At 42.8% G+C, this 23,636-nt stretch overlaps 1 protein-coding gene across 7 annotated transcripts in view; it reads right to left on the bottom strand.

Annotated features, from left to right (window-relative positions):
* Positions 1 to 22,596, bottom strand: part of LOC124037731 (casein kinase I-like) — a 44,249-nt gene extending 21,653 nt beyond the window's left edge. The window contains exons 1-2 of one of the 7 annotated variants that reach the window (XM_046352730.1): positions 22,443 to 22,596; positions 18,193 to 18,975 (exon numbers count right to left, since the gene is read on the bottom strand). In XM_046352730.1, the coding sequence (XP_046208686.1) occupies positions 18,193 to 18,411 (219 nt within the window). In that variant the 5' untranslated portion in view covers positions 18,412 to 18,975; positions 22,443 to 22,596. Of the gene's footprint in view, positions 1 to 18,192; positions 18,976 to 21,693; positions 22,021 to 22,437 lie in introns of those variants that run through there. The other 6 variants (XM_046352731.1, XM_046352733.1, XM_046352729.1 and 3 more) reach the window with 6 other exon arrangements.
* Positions 22,597 to 23,636: the final 1,040 nt, after the last annotated feature.

Raw genomic sequence — 23,636 nt, 5'->3', positions numbered from 1 at the left:
TGGGGTAGGAGGGTGCTTCAGTCGCTTTCAGACAATATTTGAACAGATTTCCATATCGTCATTCAATTCCCATACCATACTGGGGTATACAGGATTACCGGTAGTGCGCACAAGGGGTGCCATTTCTTTCTAAACATATATATATATATATTTTTAATGATGCTAAGAAATTTCTAGCAAATTCCGATAGCAGACCCCGAGATAAATACTAAAAACCCAAGCGAACATAAAACAAAAATCAGAGATAGTTGTATAACTTGAGCTGGGTTGACTATCTCAAAAGGCTACTCACACTTGATGCAGGAGGGGATTGATTGTCTCTGCTGTAACCAAGAAGATTCATTTTGCAAGCTAGCACTGGAGCCCTGAGCTAAATGTATTTGACACTTAGATAATTAACTTATAGTTAAGATATTTAGCTCAGCAGTGGATTTTAAGTGTAACTTAAATCACCTCATGCTACTCAACAGTGGACGTCACATCACAAAACATATCCCATGTGCTCTGAGAAGATAAAAACAGCTCATCTACAAATAGGCTAACTAGTAACAATTCATCTTTTTGTCAATATCCTTTTAATGAATTGTGATTTTTTTTTAAACATTATAGTATAGCAGATATTTTGTTTTGTGTGTGTTTTACAAATGTTGGAGTGTGATGAGGCAGGGCTGGTGTCCAGGGCAGCTGACCTGCAGGGCTAAAGGGCACTTCAGTGTCAGACCTGCTGCTGCAGCCTCTCTCCTCCTCAGCTGCCACCGCCACACCGCTCTCCAACAAAAGGACTAACTAAAAAGGATCAGCCAATTAGTTTCACAGCCAAGCCTGAAGTAGCCTAGTAGTTGGAGTAAGGGAGATATCATTTCCCTGTCAAGCTTGCCCTATTAGCATGTTAATTCCAAGAAAGATGATTTAGGCTCGTCAACATCTTGTTATGTCATATATCTCATGATCAATGGCGGGTTTTAATTTGAACCATTGTGTTCCTGAGCTCGCCTGAACACTGTGCTACCAACGGAGCTCTGGGTGGATTACGGTTGCAGCTGATCATAAAGCTCCATCACAGCTGACAGACAGACACAGAGAGAGACAGAGAGACAGAGAGAGAGTGAGATCAGACACGGCCTGTACCGCCCTGCCAAACGACACGCCTTTACTGGGCACAAAGGACAATATTGCCACAGCTCCCAGGAGATTGCCCCTTGACCCCTCTCCGGGAAGAATCTCAGCGTAATAGAGCATATTACTGAAACAGTCATCATGTAAGACATGGGAGACAAATACACAACTGTGTATTCTCATCTTGGCTGTCAATCAGGCACTGCTGCAGTTTTTTTCTGGATCAAAAAGGGGCTTAGGTTGTGGGTGTGGCAATGGGAGTGGTCGGCTTGTTGGCGCAGTTGTATTTGGGACGACATTTTAGAGGCCTCCCCATCTTGGCGGTGAAGAGAAGTCTTAGCATTTCTCTATGGAGCGGAGAGAAACTTGAGTAAAGAAAATTTCCAGTGATTCTACTTATTCTGCCATGAAGCAGAGAAAATGTTGCTGTTTTAGAGCTAATTTACTGCAATGCCATACATTTTGACATGGCTAATGTTGTTATTCTGCTCGAACATAGTCAATACCGCTAAATTCATTGTTTTTGGAATTTTCAATTCACCCTGACTGTCTAGCTTTTATTTTGGTGACTGTTAGTCCTCAAAATTATATTTAAAAATATATAATACAATTAATTTAACTTATATAGTGCTTCTCTAGACACCCAAAGCACTTTACATAGTAAAATGGAAGCTCACCACCCCCAGTTAGTGTTCTGACAAACGGGTCTAGTTAGTGTTTGTCAGAAAAGGATTTCAATGGCAGAAAAAGTCCCTGTGCTGGCACTGTAAGTAGTGCAGAGTTCAGAGAAATGGGCATCCCGGATTATACCTACAGTTAAATATTAAACCATACTACTGTAAGTAGTGCAGAGTTCAGGGAAATGGGCATCCCGGATTATACCTACAGTTAAATATTAAACCATACAAATCGGAATATGATATTTTCTCATTCAGAGAGCAGAGTGAACAGTCAAACAGCGCAGAAGCCCAGCTATCGTCACTTTGGCCAAACCTGCATAAGGAAATTAGTGATGCTAAAATAGTAAACAGGGTGCAAGGGGCGGGTCCATTAGCCTTTATGGCCAGAGGTGTGGAAGAGGCAAGAGCGCAACAGCTGGCCTGTGACCAGCCCTTCTCCTGTTTCAGATCAGGTTTCAGGCCCCAGATGGAGCCAGCAGCTGCCCCCACGTGATAGCAGCACTTCAAACATGTCTGCGACAGCTGATGAGACACAGAACACTGGTACCAGTTACTCAGGCAGTTCCGCTGACATGAGATAGTAGGAGTGGACCTCCATAGCTCTTTTTTTAACTTTAATTTTACATTTATTTAACCAGGTAGGCTAGTTGAGAGAGTTCCTGGCCAAGATAAAGCATAGCAATTCGACACATACAACAACACAGAGTTACACATGGAGTAAACAAAACAGTCAATAATACAGCGGAACAAAAGAAAACTAAATGTCTATATACAGTGAGTGCAAACGAGGTAAGATAAGAGAGGTAAGGCAATAAATAGGCGATGGTGGCGAAGTAATTACAATATAGCAATTTAAACACTGGAATGGTAGATGTGCAGAAGATGAATGTGCAATACTGGGGTGCAAAGGAGCAAGATAAATAAATAAACAACGTATGGGGATGAGGTAGGTAGATAGCCCATCTGTAAACAGCCCATCTATGTACAGGTGCAGTGATCTGTGAGCTGCTCTGACAGCTGGTGCTTAAAGCTAGTGAGGGAGATATGAGACTCCAACTTCAGATTTTTACAGTTCGTTACAGTTATTGGCAGCAGAGAACTGGAAGGAAAGACGACCAAAGGAGGAATTGGCTTTGGGGGTGACCAGTGAGATATACCTGCTGGAGCGTGTGCTACGAGTGGGTGCTGCTATGGTGACCAGTGAGCTAAGGCTGGGATTTACCTAGCAGAGACTTGTAGATAACCTGTAGCCAGTGGGTTTGGCATCGAGTATGAAGCGAGGGCCAACCAACTGGAGCGTACAGGTCGCAATGGTGGGAAGTGTATGGGGCTTTGGTGACAAAAATGGATGGCACTGTGATAGACTGCATGCAGTTTGTTGAGTAGAGTGTTGGAGGCTATTCTATAGATGACATCACCGAAGTCAAGGATCGGTAGGATGGTCAGTTTTACGAGGGTATGTTTGGCAGCATGAGTAAAGGATGCTTTGTTGCGATATGGGAAGCCAATTATAGATTTAATTTTGGATTGGAGATGCTTAATGTGAGTCTGGAAGGAGAGTTTACAGTCTAACCAGACACCTAGGTATTTGTAGTTGTCCACGTATTCTAAGTCAGCGCCGTCCAGAGTAGTGATGCTAGATGGGCGAGCAGGTGCGGGCAGGGATCGGTTGAATAGCATGCATTTAGTTTTCCCTGCATTTAAGAGCAGTTGGAGGCCACGGAAGGAGAGTTGTATGGCATTGAAGCTCGTCTGGAGGTTAGTTAACAGTGTCCAAAGAGGGGCCAGAAGTATACAGAATGGTGTCGTCTGCGTAGAGGTGCACCAGAGAATCACCAGCAGCAAGAGCAACATCATTGATGTATACAGAGAAGAAAGTCGGCCTGAGGATTGAACCCTGTGGCACCCCCATAGAGGCTGCCAGAGGTCCGGACAACAGGCCCTCCGATTTGACACACTGAACTCTATCAGAGAAGTAGTTGGTAAACCAGGCGAGGCAATCATTTGAGAAACCAACGCTGTCGAGTCTACCAATAACAATGTGGTGATTGACAGAGTCGAAAGCCTTGGCCAGGTCGATGAATACGGCTGCACAGTAATGTCTCTTATCGATGGCAGTTATGATGTCGATTAGGACCTTGAGCGTGGCTGAGGTGCACCCATGACCAGCACTGAAACCAGATTGCATAGTGGAGAAGGTACGGTGGGATTCGAAATGGTCGGTAATCTGTTTGTTAACTTGGCTTTCGAAGGGGTAGCAAGGCGGAAAGCATGGCCAGACGTAGAGAAATGCTTATTGAAATTCTCAATTATAGTGAATTTAAATCGGTGGTGACAGTGTTTCCTGGCCTCAGAGCAGTGGGCAGCTATTCTCCATGGACTTCGCAGTGTCCCAGAACCTTTTTGAGTTAGTACTACAGGATGCAAATTTCTGTTTGAAAAAGCTAGTCTAAGCTTTCCTAACTGCCTGTGTATATTTGTTCCTAACTTCCCTGAAAAGTTGTATGTCACGGGGACTATTTGATGCTAATGCAGAACGCCACAGGATGTTTTTGTGCTAGTCAAGGGCAGACCGGTCTGGAGTGAACCAAGGACTATATCTATTCCTAGTTCTACATTTTTTGAGTGGGGCATGCTTATTTAAGATGGTGAGGAAGGCACTTTTAAAGAATAGCCAGGCATCATCTACTGACGAGATGAGGTCAATGCCATTCCAGGATACCCTGGCCAGGTCAATTAGGAAGGCCTGCTCGCAGAAGTGTTTTAGGGAGCGTTTGACAGTGATGAGGAGTGGTCGTTTGGTCGCAGACCCATTACGGATGCAGACAATGAGGCAGTGATCGCTGAGATCTTGATTGAAAACAGCAGAGGTGTATTTGGAGGGCGAGTTAGTTAGGATGACATCTATGAGGGTGCCCATGTTTACGGATTTGGAGTTGTACCTGGTGGGTTCATTGATCATTTGTGTGAGATTGGATTGTTGGATGGCCAGGGTGTTAAGCATGTCCCAGTTTAGGTCACCTAGTAGCACGAGCTCAGAAGATAGATGAGGGCAATCAATTCACATATGGTATCGAGGGCACAGCTGGGGACAGAGGGAGGTCTATAGCAAGCGGCAACAGTGAGAGACTTGTTTCTGGAAAGGTGAATTTTAGTAGCTCGAATTGTTTGGGTTCAGACTTGGATGTTAATACAGAACTCTGCAGGCTAACTTTGCAGTAGATTGCAACACCGCCCCCTTTGGCAGTTCTATCTTGGGAAAAAATGTTATAGTTAGCCATGGAGATTAAGGTTTTTGGTGATTTTCCTAAGCCAGGATTCAGACACGGCTAAGACATCCGGGTTAGCAGAGTGTGCTAAAGCAGTGAGTAAAACAAACATAGGGAGTAGGCTTCTAATGTTAACATGCATGAAACCAAGTTTTTTCCGGTTACAGGAGTCAACCAGAACAGTAATGGACGAGGCATATTGATATTAGAGAGAGGCATGTGTAGCCAAGTGAACATATGGGTCCATGGCGATTCAGACAGTTAGCAGGCCAATGCTAACACGCTAATAGTTAGTAGGCCGGGGCTAAACAAGCAGTTAGCAGACCGGGTTAGCAAGCAAGCAGTTATCAGGGGCTAGCAGTTAGCAGACCGGGGCAGGCAAGCTTGCAGTTAGTAGACTGGGGCTAGCAAGTTAGCCTTTGGGGGACGTCGCAATGGGGGTAAGTCTGCTTTTGCCTCTTCGTGCAGTGACGTTGATAGACCAGTCGTGGAGTTAGTAGGGTTCCAAGTAGCTCTAGGTAGCTAGCAGGCCTAGCAGGTTAGCAGAATGGGCCTTCAGCGGGCGTCGCACCTGAGGGACCTGTTGGAATCCTCGGGCAAATTATGTCGTATTCCAGTTGTAGAGGATCGGCGGGGTTCCGTGCCCCGTACCGGCAGTAGAAGGGGTCCGGATATTGTAGCCCAGGAGTGAGCCAGGAGATAGGTCTAGCATGAGCTAGCCCCAAGAGTAGTCAACCCGGGTTGTGGTTTGCTAGCTGTGATGATCCAGATGAAAAGGTTCAGAGTTTGTGGTAGGAATTCGGGGATATGGAGAGAAAAATAGGTCCGTTATGCTCTGGTTTGAAACGCGTTGTACGAACTGGCGAGAGCTTTCCGAGCTAAAGGTTAGCTGATGACCACTAGCAATGGTTAGCTGACTGATAGCTAGTTAGCTAGCTGGTAGCTAGTTAGCTAGCTTCAGTTGAGGTATTCCAGTTCGGAGGTAAATAGAAATACTTAAGGATTTTTTTGGGATCCACACCACATTGGGTGAGGCGGGTTGCAGGTGTGTATTTTGAAGTTGAGGGGTAGGAAAAATATTAAAAAGAACACAAAGAAAAAGATATACACATGGGACGAGACAGGACAAAGACGTCCGACTGCTACGCCATCTTGGAATGTACTAATGGGATGACTACTACTACTGCTCCCCCTGCTACTACACAGCTCTCTCCCCACATCACAGCACTGGGTTTTATAGTTCATTATAAATACTTTCTAGTAGGGATGCACAATATATTGGTGAACATATCGGAATCGGATGATATTAGCTTAAAATGCCAACATCGGTATCGGCCCGATGTCTAGTTTAACGCCGATGTGCAAAACCGATGTCAAAGCAGACATGCATACCTATATAACGTAGGTACATGACGTAATGATGCCACGTAAAATGTTCCGCTACACGTGCAACACAGCATTCCTAACCTAGCCCACAATGTCTGCTGTGTGGATCGAGTAGTCAAAAGTAGAGCTCTCATTTGAAAGAGTAAGAACATTTCAGCGAGATAACTAAAAGACGAAATGTACACGTTGCCCTACCGGAGTTACACAGTAATAACATCACTGCTATTTGCTTTATGACATACTATGGAATGCCGTTTGGGTCTTTGCGTGTCATTAAAGATACGTCCAACACTATTTGACGCGTCAAATAACAGTTCTATTATAGAATGTTGTGTGTTCTGAATTTGCACGTGCAAGTCAAGCACCACGACTACTATCAGTACCACTGTCAAAGCTGTACAAAAAAGTCTGCAAACAAGCAAACACCGGCCACGAACGACAAGTTTACAATACCGTGTTGGTAATAAAGCATGATTTGTTAAACCGCAACTTCCGGGGTAGCTAGCTAGCTAGCTTTAGCTTGGTACCTAGCTAGCACCAATACAACCAGCCTGAAAACAATGACCAGTACAAACTGCAGTCATTTTCATTATTCTTAGCAATAATTTAGGAATCCTATAACCAGCACTGTAGGTGCGCGAGACAACTTTACCAGTATCATAGCATACGTATCGATGAATCGTTATGACACATCAAATACGAGTGATAGTGTAATCAATGTGTAATAACTACATAAAAACATTTATGAACGTGTTAAATTATGTGACGTGCAGTCATATTCAAGTCCTGATTGGTCAACAAGCTTATTTGACACGTCAAATAGTGTTATTTGACACGCAAAGACCCAAACGGCGTTCCATAGCATAAGAAATCCTGGTTAAGAATGAAACGACTGAACAAATGAACAACGAAACATCACAGCAAGTAAGTGAAAGAAATAGGTTTCGATTGTTTTACTGGTCACGGGGACATACGTAAATGCCAACAAAATAACTTTTTAGTCGGTGTGTGTGTAACCTTTATTTAACTAGGCAATTAAAAACAAATTCCTATTTACAATGACGGCCTACCCTGGGCCAATTGTGCGCCGCCCATGGGACTCCCATTCACAGCCAGATGTGATACAGCCTGGGTTCGAACCAGGGACTGTAGTGATGCCTCTTGGACTGAGATGCTGCATGCATGTGTGTGTGTTAACTATTTAACTGTACTAGAATGCTTAAAAGGCCACATGTCGGTATAGGTTGTTTTTTTTGGCAAGGAAAATATTGGATAAGGTTATTGGCCAAAAATGTCATATCGGTGCGTCACTACTTTCTAGAACAACAGCTTGATGGACAAGATGGAAATTGGTTAATTAAGCCAGTAGCCTGTACACTAACAGTAGACTTTTTACATCACAGGGTTACTTGGTTGGCATGCTGATTAAGCGATTGTACTTTAACACACTTCAACCACCACCACAAGCTGCAAAGGGAGTGGTACAATAAAATATGGAATAGGATACTGCAACTCTGGTTTCCATGATATGGTTGACCACAATTCTGTCTCTTCACATGCCACAGCATGTCCTCTGTGTCAAACAACTCTGTTTTAACATAGCTACATATCATATCCACTAAGTAGTAATAAGCGCTACAAGGTCATTCCAATATCAGTCATTCAGCAGTGGGGACTTGTATAGAGTCCCATGGAAGTGTAATTCACTTACAGATGTAGGATCTTAAATTTTAGCCAGTTTGCTTCAGCAGGAAAATAATCCTGCAACAGGAAATGTGAATTATGTGGATAATAAATTGACATTTTTGTAGAGTTTGACACATTTTCATAAAGTAAAATCAAGTCAAATGTAATTACAAAACTTCAGAAGCCTTTTTAAACCTCAAATGTCCTGCATTGAAGGAAAGTTCTCCTGCAACAGGGTGATGAAATTAAGATCCCACATCTGTAACACTCTCCTTCAACAGCACTCAGTTATTGCTAGGGGGATGTGCATCTTTCCCTTTGAAGATGATTCAATACATGGGCTCCGATACAGGAACAATACGCTTTAGTTTGAAACGATTCAGTGCGATTCGGTTGGATTAGATGAGAGTCTGTGCGAATCGGTTCGATGCACTAACATTTGTTGCATAAAAATGTATTTTCCATTCTAAATTTTAAAAATCTGCTGCTGATGGAGCTCCTGAGCTGGGCTCTCGGTGCGGACTTGCGTGTGCTTGTATGTGTGTGAGACATGTAAATGATGTATACCTCTATGGTGTAGAACAGTGAGCTCCAAAAGTATTGGAACAGTGACATTTTGTTGTTGTTTTGGCTCTGTACTCCAGCACTTTGAAGTTGAAATGATAGAGGGTATTTCTATCCATTTCGGGTGAACTGAACTGTTCCGAAATTACAATACTTTTTGTACATAGTCCCCCACATGTCTGGGGACCAAAAGTATTAGGACAAATTCACTTATGTATTTTTGGTCCCATATTCATAGCACGCAATGACAACATCAAGCTTGTGACTCTACACATTTGTTGGATACACTATTTACCATTCATTTCTATTGGGCAGAAAATAATCTGAAACAACCAAAAACAAACAGCAAATGCATCCAAGAAATGTGTAGAGTCACCAGCTTGATGTAATCGTTGCATGCTACAGTAGGAAAATGGGACCAAATACTACACTTTTTACTACTTTAAAACAAGTGAATTTGTCCCAATACTTTCGGTCCCCTAAAATGGGGAGACTATGTACAAATGCTGTAATTTCCAAAAACTGTTCACCTGAAATGGATTAAAATACCCTCAAATTAAAGCCGACAGTCTGCACTTTAACCTCATAGTCAGTGTATCATTTAAAATCCAAAGTGCTGGGGGTACAGAGCCAAAGCTAAAAATGTCACTTAACCCTATACTTTTGGAGCTCTCTGTATGTCGGCACCTGAGCTGAGCCATAAGGGAAAGTAATCTGTTTGTCATTTTTGCAGATTAAAACTGTTAGAGCTAATAATATATCAATATTTATCTTTAAAAATGAGCTCTGACCGAGTGCATTGATTAGTGCATTGTTGGGAGGACTTGCAAAAAAGGAATTTCACTGTACTTGTACACGTGACAAAACTTGAACATATAGCAAAACTTTGGATTTCATCCAATCTCATAATTTAATTGTTTAGACTGTCTGGAAGTTGACTGTTGGGAGTGAGCATCTCTTCTTCTCCCGCTGTCCTCGTTATGAAATGGTCTACTTTATCCTGTAAAGTTAAGGAAAACTAACAAAACTGTCACTGATGGTGAACCTGAACAATCAAAATCAAATTGAATGTAAGCCGTGATCAGCATGTCTCGCCCGATGAGAGTTGTGAATGTAAGCCGTGATCAGCATGTCTCGCCCGGTGAGAGTTGTGAATGTAAGCCGTGATCAGCATGTCTCGCCCGATGAGAGTTGTGAATGTAAGCCGTGATCAGCATGTCTCGCCCGATGAGAGTTGTGAATGTAAGCCGTGATCAGCATGTCTCGCCCGATGAGAGTTGTGAATGTAAGCCGTGATCAGCATGTCTCGCCCGATGAGAGTTGTGAATGTAAGCCGTGATCAGCATGTCTCGCCCGATGAGAGTTGTGAATGTAAGCCGTGATCAGCATGTCTCGCCCGGTGAGAGTTGTGAATGTAAGCCGTGATCGGCATGTCTCGCCCGATGAGAGTTGTGAATGTAAGCCGTGATCAGCATGTCTCGCCCGATGAGAGTTGTGAATGTAAGCCGTGATCATCATGTCTCGCCCGGTGAGAGTTGTGAATGTAAGCCGTGATCAGCATGTCTCGCCCGATGAGAGTTGTGAATGTAAGCCGTGATCAGCATGTCTCGCCCGATGAGAGTTGTGAATGTAAGCCGTGATCAGCATGTCTCGCCCGATGAGAGTTGTGAATGTAAGCCGTGATCAGCATGTCTCGCCCGGTGAGAGTTGTGAATGTAAGCCGTGATCAGCATGTCTCGCCCGGTGAGAGTTGTGAATGTAAGCCGTGATCAGCATGTCTCGCCCGGTGAGAGTTGTGAATGTAAGCCGTGATCAGCATGTCTCGCCCGATGAGAGTTGTGAATGTAAGCCGTGATCAGCATGTCTCGCCCGATGAGAGTTGTGAATGTAAGCCGTGATCAGCATGTCTCGCCCGATGAGAGTTGTGAATGTAAGCCGTGATCAGCATGTCTCGCCCGATGAGAGTTGTGAATGTAAGCCGTGATCAGCATGTCTCGCCCGATGAGAGTTGTGCCTCCGGCGGTAGTTTAGGCTACTTTTATTCCGGTAAAACAATTTAACAGTGCATTTGATCAAAATCACCGTACAAATTATATTGGTGGTCACTCAACTAATAAAGCCTTATATTGAGGTGACAAGCAGATGTGCAAGATCAGGAATAGGCCTTCCTCTCGTTGGTGAGTGTGCAGTTTGACTAGGCTAAATGACTTGTAGATCAATGACTGTCAACACAATTACATGCTTAGTTCGACACTGAAGGGAGAGGAATCAGTTATCACAAAATATTAGGTATTTTCGGAAGGTAGAAAGTCATTTGAGCAACAAATATTAGTGAACCGGCGATCCGTAAAATGTAAATCTATTTCCTGACCGATGCATGCTACATTTAGATTGGTTTGGGGTCCCATGGACCGATGAACTCATATCTTAAACATTTCAACCGGGGACCAATTCATATCAGTTAATGATTACATCCAAAGTTATTGCTAGTGAAAGCAGAAGCTGTCCATTCAGTCAACAGCAGGTCCAGCCCACTAGTAGTAGAACACAATGCCAGTGGTGTAAAGTACTTGAGTAAAAATACTTTAAAGTACTACTTAAGTAGTTTTTTGGGGGGGGGTGTCTGTACTTTACTATTTATATTTTTGACAACTTTTGCTGTTACTCTACTACATTCCTAAAGAAAATATATTTTTTACTCCATACATTTTCCCTGACACCCAAAAGTACTCATTGCATTTTGACAGGAAAGTGGTCCAAGTAACACGCGCACTTATCTAGAGAACATCCCTGGTCATCCCTAATGCCTCTGATCTGGCAGACTCAAACACAAACGCTTCGTTTGTAAATTGTCGGAGTGTTGGAGTGTGCCCCTGGCTACCCGTACAAAAAACTAAAATAATTATGCTGTCTGGTTTGCTAAATAAGGAATTTGAAAAGGTTTATACTTTTGATACTTAAGTACATTTGAGCAATTCCATTTACTTTTGATAAGTATATTTTAAACCAAAATACTTTGTCTTTTTTTCAAGTAGTATTTTACTGGGTGACTCACTTGAGTCATTTTCTATTAAGATATACTTACTTTTACTCAAGTATGACAATTGAGTACTTTTTCCCCACTGCACAAATGCTGTGTAGTAGAACACAATGCTGTGTAGTAGAACACAATGCTGTGTAGTAGAACACAATGCTGTGTAGTAGAACACAATGCTGTGTAGTAGAACACAATGCTGTGTAGTAGAACACAATGCTGTGTAGTAGAACACAATGCTGTGTAGTAGAACACAACGCTGTGTAAGCCTCATAGGTGGTACGTTTAACAACCCCCTTCCACCGTACCTCCAGCTGTCAATAAATGACTGTACATGACGGAGAGAAATGAAAGACCAACTACCGCTCCTTATGGAAGGATAGAAGCCAATTTCAATTTACTGTCCTCGCCCGAAGCACGAGTATGTGTGCGTGACAGGGAACAGGGGTCCCTCATCTCTACATCCACGGCGGGGTTATTGAGGGGGCACCAGGGCAGTGATGACCTTGACTGCCAGGTCCCTAGTCCACGGGAGAGCAGAGGAAAAATGGTATGGCTATATTTCAAGTAAATGGCTTGAATGGGAATTATGAGCTGCCATTACCGTAAAGCTGTTAGAATTGGTTTCTTTAACGCTCGGGACGCTCGGGACGCTCGGGACCCCCCCCCCCAATGTGTAAGCCTGCAGTGTACTTACAGGAGCGGGCTCCTGCTTCCATCACTGAGGGGTTTGTCAGTGTGAGAGCGCACAGCTGAACCAAAGACTAGCCCACTGTGTGTGGACAAGGCTGGCTAACAAAGACGACCTTTCAGCGCTCAGCAATATTTCGCTCTGCTTTTTTTTCCTTCTGTCCATGAACGTGCAGTGCAGTTCCAGATACTCTGACAGAGGGCTGTGACTAATACGTATCTTTCTGTTCTCACAAGTCTGGGAAGGGTGACACTGGCCTTCACCTTTGTCCCAGGTGCAGGCGTCGCCCAATAGCACGAACCCTGCTCGTGCAACTTGGTACGAGGCAGAGAAAATAAACAAGACACTTGTCAGTCCATAATGAACAGAGGCAAATTAATCCTGACAACACAGGAACCCAGGAACCATATTAGACTGGGCTGTAACGTTCACTGGGTATTCAGGGTCTGCCTGAGTGAGTGACCAGGGAGGTGAAGGCACAAACCTGTGGGCAGCTGCACTAGACTGGAGGTCAGCCAGCAGAGTTAAAGCAGCACTCGCCACTCATGCCCAAACTGAGGTCAGGGCCTCAGAGGAGAAGACACAAGTCAAACCAGCAGCACATAAAAGTCTACATTTCACAGGAGAAAACAACATATTCCTGGCAGTGTTAACCCAATCAGTCCCAAGACCCCGGCAAAAAAATTTATCAGCTTTTCATTTATCTGCATGTCCAGCCCTTATATTTAACCTCACAATTAAGTGTTTTACAATTTTATTTTCAGGACAACCAGGGCTACTAGTAGACACAATATGAAATAAAACAGTTGCATTCATGAGTTGTATTGACAAATAATAAAGGTCCACCGAAGCAAAAAACCTGATAATTAATTTAGATGAATGCTGTAAGTACATAAATTGCTTGCTTAGTGGGAAATTAATATCCCACTAGTCAGTGACAACTGTGTGGAGTTTGACAGCAACTATGTGAGCTTATTACATTATTATAGACACCGTCCTGGGATTCCCTATGCTCTTCTATGTAAAACCCTTTACCTTCTAACCACTGGTGTAGCTTGTGAGCGTCATAAAGCAAAACATAATACACATGCTCGTGGGAGTCTCAGCTTTTCAAAGATACACTGTGGACACCTGCTTGTCGAGTAGGTACCCCTTTGCTGCTATAACAGCCTCCACTCTTCCACGAAGGCTTTCCACTAGATGTTGGAACATCGCTGCGGGGATTTGCATCCACTCAGCTACAACAGCATTAATGAGGTCAGGCACTGATGTTGGGCGATTAGACCTGGCTCGCAGTTGGTGTTCCAATTCATCCCAAAGGTGTTTGATGGTGTTGAGGTCAGGGCCCTGTGCAGGCCAGTCAAGTTCTTCCACACTGATCTCAACAAACCATTTCTGTATGGACCTCACTTTGTACAAAAGGGGCATTGTCATGCTGAAACAGGAAAGGGCCTTCCCCAAACTGTTGCCACAAAGTTGGAAGCACGTCATTGTATGCTGTAGCGTTAGTCTCCCTTCAATGGACATTGAAAAACGGCCCCAGACCTTTATTATTCCTCATCCAAACTTTAGTTGGCACTAAGAATTGAGGCAGGTAGCGTTCTCCTGGTATCCGCCAAACCCAGATTTGTCCGTCGGACTACCAGATGGTAAAGCGTAATTCGTCACGCTACTGCTCCAGAGTCCAATGGGGGTGAGTTTTACACCACTCCAGCCGACACTTGGCATGGCGCATGGTGATCTTAGGCTTGCATGCGGCTGCTCAGCCATGGAAACCCATTTCATGAAGCTCCTGACGAACAGTTCTTATGCTGACGTTGCTTCCAGAGGCAGTTTGGAACTCGGTAGTGAGTGTTGCAACCAATGAAGCGATTATTACGCGCCTCAGCACTCGGCGGTTGCGTTCTGTAAGCTTGTGTGGCCGAGCCATTGTTGCTCCTAGACCTTTCCACTTCACAATAACAGAACTTACAGTTGACCGGGGAAGCTCTAGCAGAGCAGACATTTGACAAACTGACTTGTTGGAAAGGTGGCATCCTATGATGGTACCACGTTGAAAGTCACTGAATCCACTAATTTGAAGGGGTGTCCACATATTTTAGTGTAGCTTTGATTGTTTGCAGCTCCTGGCCCCGGGCCCCTTCGGGATCCGCCCTTGTCTCACAAACATAGCTCTAGCTCAGTCCCTGTTAATCACATTGATACCAACCGACAAGGTAGGAATAGATTAATCCAAAATGGTACATCCCAGAAGTCAGTAGCTCACGTAATGTTTAAAAGGGTTTAGAAGTCCTAAATCACAACAGTGAGGCGTTGGGACAGGCATGGAATTTTGGATGACTAAGTGGTCAGCCAAATGACCGTGGTCTGCTTAATAACCAACCGTTTGAAGATTAAAGCAGAAAATATTTTACACAATTTTTTACTCTGCTCCTGAACGCATGTGCTGCCATAGAAATAGAATGAAAAGAACGGGCGTCCCCATTCAAGTCAATGATGGTATAATGGGTGGACTGGCGGTCATTGCAAGTGTACTCAAAGTAACAAAGCTAATATCCCATTACTCTTCACAACAATGGGACTATGCTGGTCAACGTTGTCTAAACCTGTATATTTTTTGACCTAGAAGCAAAGCAGGGAGTAAAAGCAGGAAGTGTACCCATCAATATCTGCTTTGAAATGTTGATTCAACTGACATTACAAAAAAATACATTCTAATGTCATTTGAATGAATTTCTACATTACCATGGAAATTATTGCATCACAATACCGGGCAGCCATTGCGAGTGTACCCACGGGTTTACCAGTCAAATAGCCAGGGTTGTCTCACTTCAGATGGCGTCACTCCTATGCAACACTCATCCCTCAACCGATCGGTCTTGTAGAACATCTCTAAAAATGTAGATTTTGCTCATCCGCCTAACACTAGTTCCTAATTCTAAAATCACTCCTCTCTCGGTAGCTATGACGCATTGGCTAACCATGCAAAAAGCAAACCATGCTTGATCAGCTGAGCAAACTTTTGAATGAAAAGGTTTGAATGGCCATATGCTAGCTAGCTACCAGCTTGTTGATTAAGTTGTACGGCACCAAAGTTAGGGGACTGTACTCAGAAATCGACATGTATCTGGACTGACTGCTGGCACTGTGCCTCACTACTTTGTAACATTTGGCCAACCCGATGTTGCAAAGAGCAGTGCTGTAATGCTAGAAATCTGCACACTAATAAAGGCAGAAAAGATATCAAGAAAACAAGGGCTGGAAATTCAGGGACCTCAAGATAAGAATTGAACACAATACTTTGGTGGCAATACGATTTGCATTGTGATCCGATCATGTGATTTTATTGTGATTCTTTATTCCAAACATATTGCTCACCATATATCTGCTGCAGAGGGACAGGAGATAACTTGTTTTCTCATGGCTTTGATCAGTCATGGAAATAAAAGTGCTGAAAGCAAATTGGCTCCCAATTTAAAAAGGAGATGGAGAAAAAGCTATGATGGAAAAATACTGGAGTTTTGGGGGCAGGTGCAGCCAAGTAGCGCAAAAAACATTGCTATAGCCAAAACGACGAATCGTAAAAATAATATCCCGATATGTAACTATCGACCCCCGCCCCAATCAATAATGAAAACTAATTTGTGCATTAGCTAGAACTTTTCTACACTAGCTAGTTAGAGGGAGTATTCAGCATTAAATGTGTGTACTGTCGATGTTAGCATCCCTCCCTGCCTTGCGTTTCATATGGATTGATTGGCTCAGCCAGATGGCAGACACTATCTAGCTACTTTTCATGCACATTTCAAATTTCATAAATACTGATTCTCATTCCACCACCACAAAACAACTTAGCTAGATGTAGAATTAGGTAGTGAAGAATTGCTCATGAAAAACACCCATCAATATTACAGTTCTATTGTTTATGGTAAGATTTAACTCGCATGTTTTGAGGATGAAAGGAGGTTCAGTGGCCGATCTTGGTAACATTTTCAAATGTTAGGACAGCAGATTGTACCCAAACGCATTTTTAGCTATCCCATGAGTGTTATCAGACAGATCAGTAAAGACAGCCGCGTGCTATCTGATGTGAGAAAATGGGTTTAAAGGTCCCAAGCCCATTGTATTCATTGTTTGCTACACAAGACCTTGCATGTTTTAGCAAGGGTCAATAAAGTTATCCTGCTGTTTAGAGTCCATGTTAATTGCAGAAAATGATTCAACGGCGCAAATGCCCGGCTGTCCAGTCTTCTTCTAGCTATTCGTTCCACAGAAGAAGAAAAAGATGGACGGTTATTAAATGTTCATGACGGTCTTCATCCAGAACTGTCACTATAACACCGTTATATGGTAATTGTGTCAGTCCTAGTTAATTAAGATGCCCAGTAATGCCTTTAAGTGTTGCCTGGCTGAACAGGTCCAGGTTGCTAGCTAGCTGATGAGATCAAATAAACAGGGCACCATGCCATTGCCCTAATTATGAGAGTTGAGGGAGTAGTTAACTAGTAACTACTACAATTGAAACAAATTCTTTAGTTCATTTAAAATATACTCTCGGAGCAACAGGGCCAAAAGATCCAGTGATGTCACGGAAATAATGACATTATGCAGAATACCCCAAAAAAATCCCCAAACTGATGGGATGCCTCACAGACAGAGAGGAGAAGCAGCGTAACAGAGGACTTCAGGAGTAGAGATTAAAATTCAGCGCTAACCTCTGACGGGTTTGCTAACCTCATTGAAAGCAATGTGCCTAGTCAGAGATCATGACCTCCCCGGAAGATCCAATGTAAAGATAATCATACATCGTCCAGTGTGGCTGTGTAGGTAGTGACGTCAAGCCCACACTCGAGTGCAGCGTTCAGACACTATCTAGGACAACCTTCTCTCGTAAGGTGCAGAGTTACACCAAGGCCATTTTGCAGGAGATTTCTAATTGGCAACTTCAAACGACCCCAATAAAACACACAGATACCAGTGTTTATGGTGACATTCAAGCATACACTGATCCTCTGTGTAGGACTGACACATGACTGGAGGAGGAAAACAGAAACTTAAGTATTTTGCAGAGGAAGCTCAGTTTCTGTCTGGGCCTCCCTTCACCAATCTGAAAATAAACAAGCCTTGCCGTTTCATGTGGTTTCCCAGACCAACCCTCTGCGTGCTTCAGAACTAAAATCTTGACTTGCAACCTCTTCAGTTTCTATTTCACTTTTGAGCTAAAAAGGCAAGAGCTCTGCTGTGTGTGGCTCAGTTTGTATTATATTAAAGAGAAGGAAGAAGAATCAACTTCCCAGGTCATGACGTGTACAGTATATCATGACCTGGGCAGTTGATTCTTCTTTCTTCTCTTTAATATAATACAAACGGAGCATGGCTGACTTATTAACAGTGCATGGGTCCAAGCTACAGATATGTAAATATTTGCCTGTTGGGGGAAGAAACATTGTCAGCACTCAAATGTTTCCTGTCTCTTAAAGGTCATCAAGTCATCAGGGATGGGGTGTTCTGCTGCTATTAGGAAACTGTATTTAATTACCTTGGCCAAACTACAGTAATACTAAAACATTTGTCACAAAGCCGAAAACCAATGGCAAACTGCACTAGTTGTTGTAGTGAAGAGAAATGTTAGATGGGAGAGGGTGGCAAAATATAGGCCTACGGTATAATTTACAAAAAAATAGTGGTGAGGATGATTAATGTAGGAGTGCATCCAAACAGAAACACATCACAGCCATGCTGTTTAGTCAAGCATGTTGGCCTTACCAATTTGATGGCCACATATTCGTTGGTGTAGAGGTTTTTCCCCAGCCGCAGTTCTCCAAAATTGCCACAGCCGATTTTTTTCCCGACACGGAAGTTTGGGCCAACCATAAGAACCCCAGAGTTGGTCCCTGTACCCCGGACAGTCCTGCTGCCAGCTGCCTTAGACATATTTTTCCCTTCCTCCGTCTCTCCCTTACCCACCTTCTTGTCAAAATCCATAAGCTTGTGATACCCTGGCCTCTCCACGATTACTCCCCGGCCATGCAAATCACAGAGGCGCCAAAACAACAAGGACTCTTAGGGGGGAGGGAGGCGATACAAAGACAGAGGAAAGGTGTTGTATAGAAATGTGCAGTGTATTAAAAGCCACGTCCACTGAGTTAAACTGCAGCCAAAACACACAGTTTTTATATCTGGCAATGTTGTACTGCATGCGCTCTTCTCTTCCTTCTTCTCCTCGTTTATGGAGGTCGACTCCTTTCTTCTCCAACTCCAATATCAGAGTAGCATGTCCGTGCCTGAAAGGGGCAGGTTGTGCTAGCAAGCACCCACGCACACACAAACACACACTCATACACAACAAGCACTCTGAATCCCAGCTACTGGATCCACAATGCAGCTTGGCAACTTCCCCCAAAGCCCCTCATTGCTTCCTTCTGGTCAGTCTTTGGTAATACAGCAGACATTCTTCATGTTCCAGTGCCACGGCAGAAGGGGCAATGGTGGAGGCAGTGTCAACAATGACGAGGTACTGCAGTAGTCCTGTTTGGTTTAGTTGGATATCTGAAAGACATGAAACACATACTAAATTAGCCATTAGGTGTAACCGAATCCATTACGGAACATCTCGCCAAATACTTTTGAAAACACATTTGCAGTGATCAGTTATCTATTACATGTATTTTTTTATGATAAGCCTGAAAGACTGGAGAAATCGGCATGACATCTCCAAACAAGTCTGAGATAAGATATTATAAAGGTTCGTAGGCTACTCATCTTTCATACATTTCCAGCCTGAAGTAGAAATGGGAGTAGCACATGCAGTGAATTCAATAAAACAATCAATACGGGTGGAAACATCACATACTAGATGGAGTTTTAAGATGAGAACACCACATCTTTCCATGTTGTACCATCTGTGAATGCCCAAAAGACCTGCATCTAAACACACTATAGGGCCATGGCTTTGGACAAAATGTGGTCCTTGCCTATTAGCTGTAAAGGCTAAACCGTGACTGATTCATAGGGCTTTTTGAATGGACAAATTCAACTGTAGGGTGCTACATAACCTAAGCTTTGTACCAGTTCATCATCATATCAGTATTCACTGGTAGCATTTGAATAGTTCATAGCATACATGAAGGTTTCTGTATAACCCTGAGGCCCAGCTTTCCTCCCTCTCCCCCCCTTGGGACCTGTGATGTTGTGGATACTCGTGTAGAGCAGGTAATGCCAGCAATATTGTCAGGCAGCTATGGTTTCCTCAGGCAACGCACTTAAACTTATCAATGACTGCCAAAATGCCTCTCCTAATCCATGTAGCTTGGGAAACTGATTCACATCATAGAGTAAAGGAGATGCATTGAAATAGAGGGAGGAAAGGGGGATACTTAGTCAGTTGTACAACTGAAACCATGTGGTTTACCTATAATATCCATGTTAATCATCATTCAAATTATGAAAAAGTATTAGATGTAAAGAAAAAGAAAGTAAAACAACTTTCCCAATGCCCAGAAAGCTTCTTACAGTAGTTGTAGAATAAACTAGGCTAATTTACACGAGTAGAATAGGCTAAATGTCTGAATGTGTGTGTTTCTTCACCTGTGCAAAGAGTGAAACAATAAGCAAGTGTTCAATCATTGTCTACTTACAGTAACAACACTGGTCAATCAATGAAATGAAAGCCCCTTTAGTTGTATCCACCACCACAAATTATGAAATAGAGTACTGAATAGAATCAATTCTTCTTCCATCTCAGTCATGTGAACACAGATTTATTTTAAAGGGGGGGTTTTGTTTGGAGTGGGGTAGCAAGTGTGGCTAGTTTGAATTGGGAAACCAAATTTCAATCTGAAAGTAAAAATAACTATTTGAGTCAGTGTTGATGAGTCTCTATCCAATCTACTTGGAGAAATTGAAAAGCTACAGAAACAGAACATTACACTACAACGACTAACGTTAGTCACTAAATACCACTCTGTTATGAACAAACAGTTACCAAATATTATAGTCAGTTTTCACCTAACAAGTTGCCAACAACATGTGGTGTTATGAGTCTTTGTTTACAATATAGTTATCCTTCAAACAATATAGCTAAAGATACTAGCTAGCTATAAATAAATAGTATTGCTGCAAATGACAACATAGTGATTGAACCATTGCATTGAACCCTTTTGGTAGACATTTGACAAGGAAAATAGACAATGAATGCTGGGCATGTTTGCTAGACGAATTTTTACGCAATGTTGCTTGTTAACTAGCTAGCTACTCGCATAACCTGTTATTCTCAATTTATGTCCAGAGAGTTGAGTCGTTAGCTAGATAACAGTGACAGACCAACTAGACGATAGCGTCTAATGAGTTAGCTAGCTAACAAGTAAGCATAAAGTGACAAACTAAAGCTAGCTTCTGTGACGAAGGCAACTGGCTACAGAAGGCCTCACATCAAGCTACTGCAGTAGCGAGCTAATTTAGCTCAATCTCGTCCTCTCCGTGCTAGCGGTTCTATAGGCGGCACCTGCTGTCAAGTTGTATGGGAAAGGCATCAGCTAGCTACCTATAAAAACCTCTACCTGTACGAAGAGGACAATACGTATAATCAAGCTGTGGTTAAATACTTCGCGACAGTGAAAACGTGAGTCGCTTCAACCGTGGAAAATGTTTCAAATCGTTTCAGACTTGCAAACTAGCTACTAGTATCGCAGCTGAGCTGCTGCTAGCACTGCAGGTCATTTGGGAAGTGGCCAACACATCTCTGAGATAGTGACTTATCAACAGTTTGTCGTCTTTCTACGCTAGGTTACCACTTTGTAAACTATGAAAAGTGTTAGTTAGTATACTCATCGGGTAATAATTGAAAATAACATCGTTTAACGTTACTGATTGCTCCCGAAACACACCGATCAGTCCCGTACAGCTAAGCAAGCTAATGGCGCCGAGTAGAACAAGCTAAAACTGGGCAGAACATCTAATATTAATTACATAACCTTAATTTCATATCAATCAAGACACACCCTTCTAATATAGTTAGATAGCTAGCAGACATAGCTAGATAACATTATACGAGGCTTGTAGCCGTACGTAAAAGTGCATTTCACACAAAACTGCGTTTGTATTCAGTTCCCAAATATATCAGCGGGCAACTCCTTAATCTTCACAACCGAAATCCATTTGCAGCTAGCTGGCTAACGTTAGCTAGTTAATATACGGGTAAATGCCTTCGGGGGGGAAAAAAAACACCCCTATTTAAACGTGTATAGTATCAACAAATAACATATTTACCTGCCTTTATGTTCAAAGTGGATGCATCAACATGTTCACGTATTTATGAGATGTAATATCTTCGCCCCTCGCTAGCTAGGGCTTGATGTTGTTGTCTCGATTTAAGCCTCCCCAGCCGATAACTAAGTAAGCGTTCGATAATTCAGCGTCACCTTCTTCCTCTCCCATCCGCGCTGGTTAACTAGCGCACCTCGCTTGGAGAATATGACTAAATCCGTACTACAGATCAAGCTACCATGAAATATTCGTGCGTAGATGCTGAGTCAGTTTCCAGCCGTACAATTTACGGAGATGCAAACGTTGATATTTTGTGAAATACTGGTCTGTAATTTGGTAACGCATACCAGCATTTATTTGTCTAACTTTGGTGTCTCGAGGGTGCTTTCTATATAACCCACTACCACTAGACATACAAGTAGGTGAGAGTGGGGCAAATTGAGTAGCCCTTGTTTCTAGGAAACTATTAGCTCTTGAAAACCACAGTTTAGTGCCTTACAGTTGACGACCTACACCTCCTCCCCAGTCAGCTAAAATCAGATTTATAGGCAATGTAATGTCTGGATTGGTTTACATCATTTACAGAGATGCGGCCTCTTTAGAAGTCCGAACATTCAAACTTCTTGTGCTTCAGGGAGCTATCATATGCTTCCATTAAACTGGACTGCACCGCACCACTCATAGTGATTCAGGGCTAATTTCTATAGCCATCCAGCTATTTACAAGCGACTGGCTAAACGAAAATACCTTACTTCTTGTGAGACGTTGGAGTCTGTTTCCCGGTGCTTGATATAGGAGCTCAGCCAACATAGCATGAAATAAAAAGGCAGCACAGTTTTCCCACCTGCATCTTTAGCCCGAATCTCCCCACTGAGTATAATGCTTTGTATGGATGTCAACCCCAATTGATGTTCATATCATAGTGATCAATCAACTGCATTACAGTTCAAAACGACTGACTGCCACCATCGATTTCTGTATGCTAACTATGCTACCAGTTTATACGAGTGGGAGTTCAAATTTAGCAGTCACCTTTTCTAAACCTGAAAGTGACAACTTTGAAATGTTATGCAGCAAAAACAGCCAAATACACTTGAAGTCGGAAGTTTACATACACTTAGGTTGGAGTCATTAAAACTTGTTTTTCAACCACTCCACAAGTTTCTTGTTAACAAACTATAGTTTTGGCAAGTATGTTAGGACATCTACTTTGTGCATGACACAAGTCATTCTTCCAACAATTGTTTACAGACAGATTACATCACTTATAATTCAATTCACTGTATCACCACTCCAGTGGGTCAGAAGTTTACATACACCAAGTTGACTGTGCCTTTAAACAGCTTGGACAATTCCAGAAAATGATGTCATGGCTTTGTGGGCTAATTGACATCATTTGAGTCAATTGGAGGTGAACCTGTGGATGTATATCAAGGCCTACCTTCAAACTCTGTGCCTCTGCTTGACATCATGGAAAAATCAAAAGAAAACAGCCAAGACCTCAGAAAATAAATTGTAGACCTCCACAAGTCTGGTTCATCCTTGGGAGCAATTTCCAAATGCCTGAAGGTACCACATTCATCTGTACAAACAATAGTATGCAAGTATAAACACCATGAGAACCCGCAACCATCATACCGCTCAGGAAGGAGGCGCGTTCTGTCTCCTAGAGATGAACGTACTTTGGTGCGAAAAGTGCAAATCAATCCCAGAACAGCAAATGACCTTGTGAAGATGCTGGAGAAAACAGGTACAAAAGTATCTATATTCACAGTAAAAAGAGGCATATATTGACACAACCTGAAAGGCCGCTCAGCAAGGAAGAAGCCACTGCTCCAAAACCACCTTAAAAAAGCCAGACTACAGTTTGCAACTGCACATGGGGACAAAGAAATGTCCTCTGGTCTGATGAAACAAAAATAGATCTGTTTGGCCATAACGACCAT

This window comes from Oncorhynchus gorbuscha, linkage group LG06 (genome assembly GCF_021184085.1).
Source record: "Oncorhynchus gorbuscha isolate QuinsamMale2020 ecotype Even-year linkage group LG06, OgorEven_v1.0, whole genome shotgun sequence".
Lineage (NCBI taxonomy): Eukaryota > Metazoa > Chordata > Actinopteri > Salmoniformes > Salmonidae > Oncorhynchus > Oncorhynchus gorbuscha.
This window is presented reverse-complemented; position numbering and strand designations above follow the sequence as displayed.